Genomic DNA, 15,449 nt, shown 5'->3' on the forward strand with positions numbered 1-15,449 from the left:
TATCAATCCAAAAAATGGAGTGCTTTATTGCAATATAAAAGTTTTGTTTTTATTAAGTCCATGCTTACCACACACATACCATGATTGATTCAATAACTTTCCATTTACTTAAATAAACTCGAGAACAAAAATATTCAGCAAACACCCTTCCTTCAATCCACTTCATGTTACATTGCAGTATTGGACAAAATACAGTAGGTCCAGAACGCCAGGAGAAGCAAGTATGCATAAGATGGCAATGGAAAGACCTTGGAATTCCCACCTAGAAACACAAAGATCAGCCAAAGCTGTACAATCGCTAGTGAATATTGTAAGCAGAGGTCCACCATCTCAAGGAACAAATCCCAAAAGAGAACTTTCCCTTTTCCACATACATGTAAAACTTTTCTCCGCTCAAATTAACAGAATAACCAGATTTACAGATGGTCACAGGCTCTGCATTTTCCCCAAACCCTTTGGATGTTAGAAGGGACAGAGTACATCAACTCTTGGCATTGTCTCTTTGGTCATTCTGTTTGAAGGTGCCAACTCCCCCAAACCTCTAGTCTCGCAAACAGGTAATTACTCTTTGCATGTGAATCTAAATTGAGATGGAGGTTAACGAGCATCACTTTAGGCCCCACTCAGCAGGGCCCAACGGACAGTGGTCAGCAGCAGGTAGTCTGGCTGATAATTCTTCCTCTTGCCTCCACCAGCCCATGAGTCAAATTGTTGCTCCTACTGCCACCCTGGTCAAGACTAGCAGCGACCTCGGCTGAAACTAGGAGTCAAATCCGGGGCTATCAGGTTGATGTGACCTGGCTACACATTGCTTCACTGAGTAAACTATTCTAATCACACTGTCTCACGCACAGAACTTATCTTTCTCAACCATCAAAAGTGTTTCCTTAAGATGAAGCTCACGTATTAGTGTAGAATCTGATCCTTACCGGCATCGTAGCATTTAAACTGAATCACTCCACATTATAGGGTTTGGTTTTAGTTCAGTTGTTGGTTATAATGTTCTTCCTTGTTGACTTTGTAAATGCCTGGATTCCTGCATATGCCAGAATTACCCAGCTCAGTCCCTGTGGCAGCTGAGTTAATTAGGAGTGAAATCAGCAAGGTCTTCTGCACACAAATGATAGTGTTAATCTGGAACTCTTTCCCCGTCGAATGCCTATGAATTCTGAGTCAAAGATTGGTAGATTGGTGCTAGGTACGGGATTTGGACCAAAGGCAGGGAAAATGAAGTTGATTCGCAGATCAGCCATGAACCAATCGAATGACAGAATGGGCTCAAAGAACTGAATGGCTTTTTCCGGGTTACTATGTTCCTAAATATAAAATGCTGTTGAGTGGATTTGATCTGGGCATCATTCGCAGATCCTTAACTTTCACTTCACCTGTACCTCAGTTTGCAGTCACAGCCTATCTGGCTGTAGTATATAAACCGGACTGGCATTGTGACTTTGCCCTTCTGGCAAAATGTGGTAAGCAAATGCAAGGTCATCCCTGCTTTTACACAGTGCGTCAAGGAACTCTATCAAAATACAAGGCGGCGAGTCAGGAGTCTCCTGGGCTAAATGTTCATTAAATGGCTTAACATGAAAACATCTGTGTTAACTAAGTGCCAGATTTAAAATTTTCCATGAAAAAGAACAATGCATTATTATAGAGGTTGAACATTGTGGTCCAGTCCTGGGATGAAGACACTTTTTCAATCACAGGAAAAATACATTCATTTTCCATCTCCCTATCAGACTGGGGGCATTAATCGATATCACACGTTGCCTCAGTGCGATGTTCAGCCACTGGATTGACTGACAACCTTAGTGGCAGTAATCAAGAAGGTGGTTGACTGGTGCGTGTATGTTCAGAGAAGCAGCACATCTTACAGCTTTTCACTGTACACCTGAAGATAAGCCTTCAAATTTCACACCAACAATCCCAGTAACTTTGGAAATCCAATAGCAAAGTCATACAGCAAATCCTGAGAGGAGATCTTTCAGCTGGCTGCTGGTACCCAAGTGTCCCAAATGGACACAAATGAACATGTTCTGTACTGGAAGATATCATGTCAGCAAATTCACACAATCCTTGTAAGGGATGGGGTCAGTAATACTGACTCAAAACTCTGCCTTCAGGTAGAATCTTCCTCTTCCCCCATATCAGATGGCAAGTCCACGTGAAAGTCAGTCAGGAGTTGACTCTAGATTCAGAATGAATCAACAGCATTGGAGGCAATATAAGAACAAATAAAATTGGGCCGGAATTCTCCCGCCCGTCATGGGAATCGTAGCAGGTGGGGGGGGGCGGACCATGCAAAGGTCCATTGACCTCGGGCGGAATTCTCCAGTTTTGAGACGAGTGTGGCCGGAGAATCTCATCCTTAGTGTCATCCTTATTTGACAGGCTTTTCTCAATGGGGAAGTGCAGTGCCATAAAATGCACCAAAATACTCTCCAGCCAGTAGTTTCCCGATCCCAGCATCTTTACTGACTACCAATAACCACTGTTGGCTCATATGGAGTGCATGATTTTTCTGTGTTTAGCCAAGGGTTTTAATCTGTATCCATGGTTGGAATTGTCTCCAAAACACCTGAGCAATCCAGGAAGTGTTCCTGCTTTCCCTTCAGTTGAACCAATCCCAGGGAGAATGGTCAGAAAACAGTACTCTACCGCACTGCCTACTCACCAGCCATCACTGAGATTCTCTAACACAGAGGGTGGATAAAGCAATGAGAAGTTACTGCTGCAACTATGTGTACATTTGGGAATCCCCACATGGTGGCTCCAGCCAAATCTATCACTATGATCACTGGAATTTGGTAATTGGGAAGTGTACCAAAGAGTGGGGGGAGAGGAGTTTTCCCACCGGAAAAGCAGGAACACTTCCTGGATTGCTCAGGTGTTTTGGAGACAATTCCAACCATGGATACAGATTAAAACCCTTGGCTAAACACAGAAAAATGTTTCTCACCTTTAGCTGGAGATGGCCTGGTATAAATGATTTGACAGCAGCAACACCCCCACCTCCAGGCCAGTACTATACTTTTCAACCTCCTCCAAATCTCTCTTTCTGCCTCCTGTTTTAATGCAGCTGTTTCCCCAAGGTCTGGTTGTGAGAATGATGCCCACTCTCTGATTTTAGGAGAATGTTGATTGGCTTTTCAATGCGCTAATTTTGCTTTTGCCTGACGTCCAAATCTGCAGTTGCAGCAAATTAGGGAGGAGGAGGTGATAAAGACAAAAGCAAGGTGTGATGGGAAGTGGTCAGGTGCAGTAAACGTGGTCCAAACCGTTTCCTTCCAAGTGCAGGGCACTGGGAACAAATGGAGCTCTCCTAGTGTGGCCTGCCTGAGGCCAGCTTGCAAGAGAGCTGAATCCAACAGCTGACCTGCCTTGAGCCTTGTCGAGGATTGCTCTCAATCACTAAGGGCTGCCCCATACTCGCAACAGGATTCTTCAACCCCCTCCAACAAAGGACTGAACCAAGCCACCCAAAGCTCACATGCTGCCCCTGGTTGTTTGCCTGTGCAGTGAGTGCCTGTATAACCTATCCAATTCACTAATGATGCCAGCTAGGCAGGGAAATTAGACCCTTCAATAATCTAATTCTGCAAGTACAAATTGAGAAACCGGTGATAAATCTAACACACATCTGCATTGATGACCATCTGGAAATTACATGGTAAAATTATAAATCGGTGATAACATTACCACCCAAACTAGTCCAGTAAACTCCTACTGGATTCCACTGCGTGTGTGCTGCAAAGCTGCCCAAATCACCAGTTTGAACTCCATGTTTTAATTCTGAAGGGTTCAAATCAGTCCTGTTCGAAGCTGGTGCTTGGAGTGGGGTTGGACAAGATGACATCCGGCCCCAGTGCAGTTCACTGTAGTTTCATGCAGAATCGAGGGACAGTAGAAGGGTAAAAGAAAGGAAAATGCATTTTGCCAGATTTCTTTTAAAAAATGGCCGGTGTGGAGCTCGCTGTATAAATTGCTTATCGATTATTCGGGTGCCCTGAGGTTTTTTTTCTCTCTATTAAAACCAAACATTTCAATTTGATGTGGGTCTTCTCTCTCGCGAGACAGCAGCCTCCTCCTCCAAGTTATTTGCTGCTCCTACATTGCTTTCACTTTGATTTGCTTCATTTTCATTTGACGCTTCTCCAGCTTCTTCTGCTCCCGACGGAGAGCAGCTTCCTGCAACGAAGAACAGACAATTAAACCCAACAATAGGGACAGAGAAAAAGGAAAATCTCTAGAAAATCAGTCACATTTTACTGCCTGGGACACCCACCACATGGTGGCACAGTGGTTAGCACTGCTGCCCCACAGCGCCAGGGACCCTGGTTCAATTCCCGGTTTCGGTCACTGTGTGTGAGAAGTTTGCACATTCTCCCCGTGTCTGCGTGGGTTTCCTCCGGGTGCTCCGGTTTCCTCCCACACTCCAAAGATGTGCGGGTTAGGTGGATTGGCCATGCATAAATTGCCCCTTAGTGTGAAGGGGACTAGCTAGAGTAAATGCATGGGGTTGAGGGGATGGGGCCTGGGTGGGATCATGGTCGGTGCAGACTCGATGGGCTGAATGGCCTCCTTCTGCACTGTAGGATCCTTTGAAAATTCTTGGTTTAGTCTCGGCTGAGGCGAGGTGCAAACTGGGATAGGCCCCTTGCCTCTGCAGCGGAGTCGAGGCTGACACTCCAGTGCAGTACTGAGGGAATGCTGCACTCTCAGACGAGAGGTTAAATTAAGGCCTCATCAGCACATTGGGGTAAGTAGAAAAGATCCAATGGCTCTATTTTGAAGAGTGTGCCCAAGTTCATATTTATCCCTCCACAAACATCATTTTGTGATTCTCACACTGCTGAATGTGGGACCTTGTCAGTTTAAAATTGGCCAAGACATTTTCGACAAGACACTACAAAAAAAATACTCAATTGATGTGAAGCACTTTGGGTTGTCCTGAGGTTGGGAAAGGTGCTACATAAATACAAGTAATTGCAATGAAGGTACAGTCTGAGGAAGGGGATTGTTACTAAAGGCTACAATTGCTCACCTCAAGGATTAGCAACAGGGTCACCTGCAGATCCCAGAGGAGGATATACACGCTAGGCTGCCATGCCCCTTCACACAGTGCATGGCAGGAATGGTGACCAACCCCAGATAGCTGGTGAGCAACGGTCACTTGTTCGCATTCAACCCATGCCTCGTCTTGACATCTAGCAGCTGCAGCAAGTGTCAATTTTCTCACCATAGAATCCCTACAGTGCAGAAGAGGCCATTCAGCCCATCGAGTCTGCATCAATGCACTTACCGATACCATGTATCTTACCGAGGCCCTCTTCCCTGCCTTATCCTCATAACCCCACACATTCCATGACTAATCCACCTAACCTGCACATCTTGGTACACTACAGGGCAATTTAACATGGCCAATCCACCTAACCTGCACACCTTAGCAGTGTGGGAGGAAACCCACCCAAACACTGGGAGAACATGAAAATCCACACAGTCACCCGAGGCCCGAATTGAACCCAGGCCCTGGCGCTGTGAGGCAGCAGTGCTAGCCACTGTGTTGCCCAATGAATGGGTGGCATGAGTGGGACTGGACTGTTCACTAAGCTACTCAATCTTGAGCCAGAATTCAAGCGATACTTGATTCCTGTACTGAGGACTGTACTGCTGCCCTTCAGGTGAGGCATTTAACTAAGGTGTCACCTGTTTAAGTGGATGTAAAGGATCCAATGGCACCACTGGAAGTAGGACAGGGATTTAGCCAATATTCCTCAGCTGACAGCACCAAAATGCTACTTTGGGACCTTGCGGTGTGCAGGTTCATTTGTTGTGAAGAATTTAGGGACAGTGTTGAGATGAGGTGTTGCGTGACTACAAATTCTCTCTTAAAATCCATCAAATTGACTGAAGTCAAACAGTGCAAAATAAAACATCACCCCATGATTGAATATTCCAGGGCTTTCGAGGGCAGATTCACCTGCCCCCAGCCCCCTTGTATTTTCAGGTCAGGTATTTTCATACCTCAAGCCGGCGCTGTTTCTCTGGGTCCTCTTCATTCATAATCCTTTCTTTCTCTGCTCGCTTTTTCTCCTCCCTACGTGTTTGTGCAGCTTCTTGACGCTGTGCGTGCGTCATCTTCAGAAAGTTTTCCTCCACACGAGCACGATTTTTATCAGCTTTCATCTTACCCTGGGCGTTGTGGCAGAATAAAAGAGAATCAGCACACTTACTTTGTACAGTCACTTGCACACAGCGCTGGGGAATGAGGGAAAGGGAAGCACAAGGGAGAAGGATGATAGAAAGGAAAATGCGCAAGCTGGCCATCAGAGCGATAAAGTGATAACATGTACCAAATTTTAAACTGGCTAAGTGGCCCTCGACATCCTCAAATCTGCAGTAACCATTGTCACTGCAAGGTGGGTGGAGGCGAGTGGGTGTGGGGGAGGTAACAGAAAATTGGACTGTGATGGAAGCAGAGTTGAGACTAACGAGGGAATCTAGTAAATTGGCATCTCCAACCTAACAAAATACGAGGTGGCTGTTAAAGCAATCAGTCCTCACTGGGGCAGCTATTCAATCGAAACTTCAATATGCAGAGTGAACCGGCCACAAAGCAAAACACACGCAATGTGTTCTCACCTCTCTGTTCAGACGGTATTTCTTTGCCTTGTCAATGCTGTAAATAACCATGTTCATTAACGGAAGCAAGGACTCCATGTCCTTTGGAGAAGTGTTGCCAATTCCAGGCACTGCGCAGGATTAACAAAAAATAAGGCCCAAAATCAATCATTCTGCACAGCCAGAAACAGCTTCGTGGATCAAAGGAGCAAAACTGGGCTGAATGAAGCTCAGGACAAGGCTGAGCTTCCTTCACCCTTCAGAATCACTACTTCATAATGCAAGGAGTACAAAGCTATTGCATACAACGTTCCACCAATTATTCCCATTTCACATCCCATAAGTTATATTCTCTGCGCAGGCTCACTCCTCCCCAATGTGCCATGAATCAAGACTTACCATTAAATGTAAACAGTAGTGACTTTTTAGTGTCAGGCAGCTTGAGGGGTTGACCCTCTCTAAACAAAAAGCGGGAAAAGGAAAGAATTAAAGAGGCACAGACAAAGCTTCCTCCTGATTGTGAGGACAGGCAACAAATATTGTAGAATATTACACACTTGGTCGAACAATAAATAAATGGTTAATAAAGATATTCATTTAATGCCCCAACAGTTCATTACTCTTCCCCAACACAAACTGCAAGGTTTAAGAGGTGTTGATAGCAGTTATTGTTGTCAGCTTTGCACTACGGGTGTTAGCGATTTTATTCTCCACCACTTTGTTAAGACGTTGAGTGGGATGAGGTAGTAGCACTCAGACAAATGTCCTCAAGGGACAGCTTGCTCCCTGACGGTGCCAACTCTCTTAGGTTCAAGTTACATACTGTCATCCAGCTCCTCACCCAAACATGAGCCCAGTACCCGCAGACACACTGCCCAGTGTCACCAGGAAACCTGGATAATTGATTCCACCCTAGGTGAGGAATTCAGAGAATAAGAGAAATGCCCCACTTCTGCCCCAGGTTTATTCAGCAAAGACCCACCAGCAGCAGAGGATCACCTTGGTTCCAGCATCCACGACATGAAGGAATCAACACTTATCAGAGATATTATGATGCCAGAAACATTGCGAGGGAGAGTCATAGAGTCTTACTTGTCCATGCCGCCCTGTTTTTAATCACTAAGCTGGTCCCAATTGCTTGCATTTGACCCATATCTTTCTATAACAATCTTACCCATGTAACTGTCTAAATGCTTTTTAAAAGACAAAAATTGTACCCACCTCTACTACTACCTCTGACAGCTTGTTCCAGACACTCACCACCCTGTGTGTGAAAACATTGCCCCCCCGGACCCTTTTGTGTCTCTCACCTTAAACCTATGCCCTCTAGTTTTGGACTACCCTACCTTTGGGAAAAGATGTTGACTATCTATCTTATCTATGCCTCTTATTATTTTATAGACCTCTATAAGGTCACCCCTCAGCCTCCTATGCTCCAGGGAAAAAAGTCCCAGTCTATCCAGCCTCTCCTTATAATTCAAACCATCAAATCCCGGTAGCATCCTAGTAAACCTTTTCTGCACTCTTTCTAGTTTAATAATATCCTTTCTATAATAGGGTGACCAGAACTGTACACAGAATTCCAAGTGTGGCCTTACAACAACTTTAACAACTCCTGTATTCAATGTTCTGAGCAATGAAACCAAGGTGATGACTGGGCATTAAGCACGTCTGCACAGGGACAGAGAGATATGGAAGATTATTCATAAATGCGACTATGTCAGGGGCCCACATGCAGGGCTCTGATTATTTACCTCACCCAGGTTCCAACTGCCCGCCCCTGCATCCTCCCCCAAAGGCTCCAAATACTTCTTTAACATTCCATCAGGCTGAGTAACCTCACGACCACGCCTCCCCCCCACCCCCTACCCCCACCTCAACCACCACTTCTAAACCAGAATATTATTCCTGCAATAAGGTTTTCCCATCGATATCAGAAACATTTGATGATTACAAAGTGAGCAGATATTGTTCACGCTATATCACTGATACCTACTCTTGAATAATTTTAGCCCCAGAGAACTGGTCCGAGAAATGAACAGACTCAAGCTTGTCGGCGTGATTTGACAGGAAGTGCACCATCTGGTAACAGAAAGAGAGAAAGACGAACATTTCAGCACGGAATGAACCAGGCTCAAGTAAATAACTGGACAGAGCCGCATTGGTAACATTTACATCAACACACATCACTGAACAGAAACATGGATGGACCAGAAAGAGGGTGCATGGCTGACTTCGAGGTGTCAGCGACGTAATGGGGTTCACATTGTCCTTTTATCATTTTAACCTGGGCACAAAATTTCAGTATGATAAATCAATTGGGGCAAATCTTTGCCGGATGCAAGAGTCATAAGATTCCAGTTCCGAATTGGCAAGAAGTCACAAAATGGAGAGAGAGCTGCAGGAAATGAGCCATAACACAATAGCTTAGGGCAAAGCCCCATTGATGGGAACATGAGGAGGGAACTTTACTCTGTATCGAACCCCGTGTTGTACCTGTCCTGAGAGTGATGGGGACAGTGTAGAGGGAGCTTTGCTCTGTATCTAACCCTGTGCTATTACCTGTCCTGGGAGTGTTTGATGGGGACAGTGTAGAGGGAGCTTTACTCTGTATCTAATCCCGTGCTGTAGCTGTCCTGGGGGTGTTTGATGGGGACAGTGTAGAGGGAGCTTTACTCTGTATCTAATCCCGTGCTATACCTGTCCTGGGAGTATTTGATAGGAGAGTGTAGAGGGAGCTTTACTCTTTATCTAACCTTGTGTTGTACCTATCCTGGGAGTGTTTGATGGGAGAGTGTAGAGGGAGCTTTACTCTGTATCTAATCCCGTGCTATACCTGTCCTGGGAGTATTTGATAGGAGAGTGTAGAGGGAGCTTTACTCTTTATCTAACCTTGTGTTGTACCTATCCTGGGAGTGTTTGATGGGAGAGTGTAGAGGGAGCTTTACTCTTTATCTAACCTTGTGTTGTACCTGTCTTGGGAGTGTTTGATGGGGACAGTGTAGAGGGAGCTTTATTCTGTATCTAACTCGAGCTGTACCTGTCCTAAGAGTGTTTGAAACAAAAAACAAAATACTCCTAATATTAGAATTCTGAATAAAAATAGCAAATGTTGGAAACATTCAGCAGGTGAGCTGCTGCGGAGAAAGGGAGGATTAATATTTCAAGACAGGTTTTTATTTCTGCATATGTTTGACCTGGATACAAGTTATATGAAGTGGGAAACGTTTAAATAATCATCACTAGCTCACACACACATACATGCAAAACTAAACACTTCCCCACACCGCGGAGACCAATTATATTCCTTTACCACCAGCTTAGCGGATATCCGAGGCTGTGGCAGAGAAGTGTTGCTGAATTCATACCAAATTCAGTGACAAATTTCACTAACGTTTACAAAGCTTCACCATTCCCCAATTCACACACTCACCCTGTTGTCCAGGATTCCCTCTGTGACCTCGCCCATCTCTGACAGCATCGAGAGTGAATCAGGAAGCCCAAACTTAATCCCTGACTTGGGCTTATCGCTGCAGAATTCACTCTAGAAAAGAAAGTGGAGGGTTTATATCTCCTTGACTAACAGCGATCACAGTTCCCCAGATCAAGGCTGGAGCAGCAGCAGTTGTTCGCGCAGCAAGCTATCCATCACAATGGAAATTAAACAGACTTCAATCAGGAATGTGTTCATGGCAGCCTGACTCCCTGCCATTGCTGGAGTCTCAGTGAGAAAAGCCTGGATTAAATTCAGTTTCTGATTTCCCGCAGTGGTTACAGTTGGTCAGAAAGCTCTGGGATGCATTTTCACTGCTAAGCACAAGTGCCTAATGTCGACAGTTATCTGTTTGCAGTCTGTGCTCCAAGAACCAAAGATCAGTCATCGCAATGATTTCCATGCTCTCCTCCATCGGAAAATACTTAGATACTCAGCGATCTATTAAACTCTATCACTAAGAACAGGAGGCCATTCGGCCCTCTCAGGCTGCCCTCTGCAATCGAATTCCATCATGACTGATCTGCTCCACAACTCAATATTTCTGCCGTTGCTCCCATCTCAACAACTTTACCAATAAAAAAATCTGTTGGTCTCTGTCTTGAAAGCATTTAACTGTCAGCAATGTTATATCAGTTAAAAAGTGTAAACAACATCACAATTTAATCATTCACATATCAGTGATATACATCATGGGGCAAACCCCATGGGCTCATGCTCGTCCCGCACACTGTACAGGATACTCGTGAAGAATAACAGCCTCTCATCACATACCAAATCCTGCATCTCCTTTTGCATCCGGACCATGGCCTTCCGTGATCCAATGGCAAACACATACGTATCCATGTCTTCCTCATTCATTGTCACTTTGATTTGCTATAGAAGGAATCACAAAAAGCTCTTATTTCCATCACTTCATTAAAACAAAAGCACTTTGTGCAACAAACCGAGGAAGTGTGAGAAAGCAGACAGAAAGCAAGATAGAGAAACAAAAACACACGGCAGAGTGCCAGACTGAAAGAGGGGGGAGAGTGTACCACGGAGCGAGGGCAGAAGGGACACTCCAAGGCCAAACAGAGAGAGACTCAGGGCCAAACACAGAGAGAGGCCAAAAAAAACTGGAAATGCTGACATGGTCAGCTTCGAAATATCAGGAAGGCTCTTAAGACCAGTTGCATCAACTGACTGACTCCTGTTTTTCCACAGTCACTGCCTGACCTACATGATGCTGTTGAACTCGCTGGGAAACGGGCTGAGGGGGAAAGAAATCCAGGAGTGATACCAAGGGGTTGGGAACCTGAGCAGGAAGACACAAGAGAGGGAAACAAAGATAGAGCTAAAAGAAAAGTAGAAAGCATAAGTGGAAGTCAGAGGAAAGAAAGGCTAGCAGCAAATAGTGACATAGTACAAGAAACTTTGTAAAAATGTTAAAAAGACAAGACAAGCATTGTACCTGAATCCACAGTACATTCACAATAAGGTAGATGAATTAACAGTGCAGATTGGCATATATGGGTATGAGATGATTGCAATTATATTATGATTGCAATTAGAGAGACATGGCTGCAGGTGTGACCAAGACCAGGAACTGAAAGTCCAAGGGTATTCAATATTTAGGAATGATAGACTAAAAGGAAAAGGTGGTGGGATGATGTTGTGAGTTAAAGATGAAATCAGTGCAATAGTGAGAGAGAACATTGGCTCAGAAAATCTAGATGTAGAATCAGTCTGGATGGAGTGAAGAAGCAATAAGGATGGAAGACATTAGTGGGAGTTGTTTATAGGCCTCCAGGCAGTAGTGGTAAGGTAGAGGTGGCATTAAATAGGAATTTTTGGGACGCGTATGACAAGGGCATTACAGTAATCCTGGGTGACTTTAATCTATATACAGACTGGTCAAATCAACTGAGCAATAACGCTGTGGCTGATGAATTTCTGAAGTGTGTACAAGATGGTTAGACCAGTATGTTGAAGAACCAACTAGGAACATGCTATCCCAGATTTGGTATTGTGTAATAAGAAGGGATTAATTAATAATCTTGTGTGGGGTTCTTTAGGGAACAGTGACCACAACATGATAGAATTTTTCATCAGGATGGAAACTGAAGAAGTGCGATCTGAAACGAGGGTCCTAAATCTGAACAAAGGAAACTATGCAGGCATGAGGCAGGAGGAGGCTGCGATAGATTGGGGAACTTCATTAAATGGGATGATAGTGGATAAGGAATGGCAAATATTTAAGAAATAAATGTATGCATTGCAACAATTATACATTCCTTTCTGGCACAAGGAGACAAGTGGCCAAACCATGGCTAACAAAAGATATGAAGGATTGTATTAGATCCAGAGAGGAATCATAGAGGCAAGAGGATTGGGAGAAGTTCAGTATTCAGCAAAAGTGGACAAAGAGATTGATTAAAGAGGGGGAAAATGGGGCACAAGAGTAAATTTGAAAATAACATAAAAGTGGACTGTAAAAACTTCTCTAAGTATATAAAAAAGATTAGTGAAGACAAATGTTGGTCCCTTACAGTCTGAAACAGGAGAATTTATAATAGGAGGAAATGGCAGAGCAATTAAACAAATACCTTAGTTCTGTCTTCACAGAAGAAGACATAAATAACTCCCCAGAAACGCTAAGGAATCAAGGGTCTAGTTAAAAAAAGGAACTGAAGGAAATTAGTATTATTAGAAAGGTAACAGAGAAATTAATGGGACTGAAAACCGATAAATCCCCAGAACTGATTTTGTACATCCCAGGCTACTTTACTAAAGGAGATGGCCATGAAAATAGCAGATACATTGGTTGTCACATCCCAAAAGTTTGTAGATTCTGGAACATTCCCAGCAGATTGGAGGATGGTAAACCCTGCTATTTAAAAAAGGAGGGAGAAAACAGGGAATTACAGACCAATTAGCCTAACTTCAGTGACAGGGAAAATGTTAGTCTATTATAAAGAATGCAATAATAGAACACTTAGAAAATATCAACGGATTTAGACAAAGTCAAGATGGATTTATGAAAGGAAAATCATGCTTGACAAATCTACTGGAATCTTTTGAGGATAAAACTGGTAGAATAGATAAGGGTGAGCCAGTGGATTTTCAGATAGTTTTTGATAAAGTCCCATGTAAGAGGCTAGTGTGCAAAATTAAAGCACATGGGACTGCGGGTAATATATTGGCATGGATTGAGAATCGGTTAGCAAACAGGAACCGAATTAGGAATAAATAGGCCTTTTTCAAAATGGCAGCCAGTGATTAGTGGGATCTCACAGGGACCAGTGCTTGGGTCCCAGCTATTTACAATATACATCAATGATTTGGACGAGGGAACCAAGAGTAATATTTCAAAGTTTGCTGACATCACAATATTTAGTGGGAATATGAGTGATGAGAAGGATATTAGAGGCTTCAATGTGATTTAGAAAGTTGAGAGAGTGGACGAATACATGGCAGATGCAGGATAATGTAGATAAACGTGAAGTTATCCAGTTTGGACAGAGAAACAGAATAGCAGAGTATTATTTAAATCGTGATAGATTTGGAAATGTTGATATACAAAGGGACCTGATCCTTGTACACCAATTACTGAAAGCAAGCATGCAGATACAGCAAGCAGTTGGGAAGACAAATGGTTTGTTGGCCTTCATTGCAAGAGGACTCGAGTACAGTGACAAGGATGTCGCACTGCAGCTGTACAGGGCCTTGGAAGCTCACACCTTGATTAAAGTGTGCAGTTTGGTCTGCCTACCCAAGAAAAAGAAGGAATACAGCAAAGTTTCACCGTGCTAATACCTGGTATGACAGAATTGTTACACAAGGAGAGATTGGGTTGAGTGGGCCTATATTCACTGGAATTTAGAAGAATGAGAGAGGATTAATTGAAACGTATAAAATTCCAACAGGGCTGGACCTGGGTTGCCTGCCTGGGGTCACAGGGATAGGGCGGAGGGGAGGAATGCTTTTTTGGAGAATTGGTACAGACTCGATGGACTGAATGGAGACAGCACCAGGAACCCGGGTTCCGTTCCTGGCTTGGGTCACTGTCTGTGCAGAATCTGCACGTTCTCCCAGTGTCTACATGGGTTTCCTCCGGGTGCTCCGGTTGCCTCCCACTGTCAGAAAGACTTTCTGGTTAGCTGCATTGGTCATGCTAAATTCTCCCTCAGTCTACCCGAACAGGCGCTGAAGTGTGACAACGAGGGGATTTTCACAGTAACTCCATTGCAATGTTAATGTAGGCGTACTTGTGACTCAAACTCTTACTGCACTGTAGGGATTCTATGAATCTATGAACCTCTGTCTTGCATGTACTCAATGACTGAGAATCCACAGCTCTCTGGGGCAGAGAGAGAAGATTCACAGCCCTTTTGAGTGAAGAAATGTTTCTTCATCTCAGTCATAAACGGTTGACCCCTTAAAAAGCAAAGAGAGCAGGAAAAAGACGGATTGATTTAAGGCCAGATTAACTCCATGTGACACCAAATAGCTTTTGAAAACATTCCACCTTCATGCCTAGAGACCAATATTCAACACCTGAATTACTGCCACAGCCGAGATCAGTGAAACCTACACAGTCCGAAGAACACATCTGGTATCTGGGCACAACAGCTAATTGGGAATAGCCTTATCCACTGGGGTGTTTAAAAAAATCTGCTTTTACTGTCCATTGTGCCAAAACACCCTGACAGTGTGAAATTAACAGTCCATTTTAGCACATCAATGTAACACAGCTCAGCCAGACAGATCCCAACGGATAGCACAGTTGATTAAAGTTTATCAGCACAGTTGATTAAAGTTTATACATACCACTTGATCACTGGCAGGCCTCATCATCCTTGCAAGTACGTTCAGCAGATCCTGTCGTTTCAAAAACTAGTAAAGAAGCAAATGACACAGGTTTACAGCAGCATTGCAGTCACAACAGAGATGAATGGAGCTCCAACACTCAAGAAGCTCAACACCAACCAGGACAAAGCACTCACTTGATTAGCACCCCATTAACCACCTTAAACATTCACTTCCTCCACCACTGATGCAAAATGGCAGCCGTGCGTACCATCCACAAGACGCACCACAGCAACTCACCAAAGCTTCTTCGACAGCACCTTCCAAACCCACAACCCCTACCATAAGGAAGGACAAGGGCATCAGACACATGGGAACATCATTACCTACAAATTCTTCCCCAAGCCACTCAACACTCTGACTTGGAAATATATTGCGTCCCTTCACTGTCACTGCGTCAAAATTCTGGAACGCTCTCCCTAACAGCACTGTGGGTGTACCTACGCCACATGGACTGCAGCAGTTCAAGAAGACAGCTCAC

The 15,449-nt window shown here is 44.1% G+C and overlaps 1 protein-coding gene across 3 annotated transcripts in view; it reads right to left on the bottom strand.

The window, feature by feature from the left end:
• ccdc47 (coiled-coil domain containing 47) overlaps positions 1-15,449 on the bottom strand; it is a 43,111-nt gene continuing 27,662 nt past the window's right edge. For all 3 annotated transcript variants that reach the window (XM_078223727.1, XM_078223728.1, XM_078223729.1), the window contains exons 6-13: positions 14,930-14,995; positions 10,892-10,993; positions 10,058-10,168; positions 8,621-8,706; positions 7,024-7,082; positions 6,646-6,755; positions 6,028-6,195; positions 1-4,191 (exon numbers count right to left, since the gene is read on the bottom strand). In XM_078223727.1, the coding sequence (XP_078079853.1) occupies positions 4,111-4,191; positions 6,028-6,195; positions 6,646-6,755; positions 7,024-7,082; positions 8,621-8,706; positions 10,058-10,168; positions 10,892-10,993; positions 14,930-14,995 (783 nt within the window). In that variant the 3' untranslated portion in view covers positions 1-4,110. The remainder of the gene's footprint in view (positions 4,192-6,027; positions 6,196-6,645; positions 6,756-7,023; positions 7,083-8,620; positions 8,707-10,057; positions 10,169-10,891; positions 10,994-14,929; positions 14,996-15,449) is intronic.

Source organism: Mustelus asterias, chromosome 11 (genome assembly GCF_964213995.1).
Source record: "Mustelus asterias chromosome 11, sMusAst1.hap1.1, whole genome shotgun sequence".
In the NCBI taxonomy this organism is placed as follows: Eukaryota; Metazoa; Chordata; class Chondrichthyes; order Carcharhiniformes; family Triakidae; genus Mustelus; species Mustelus asterias.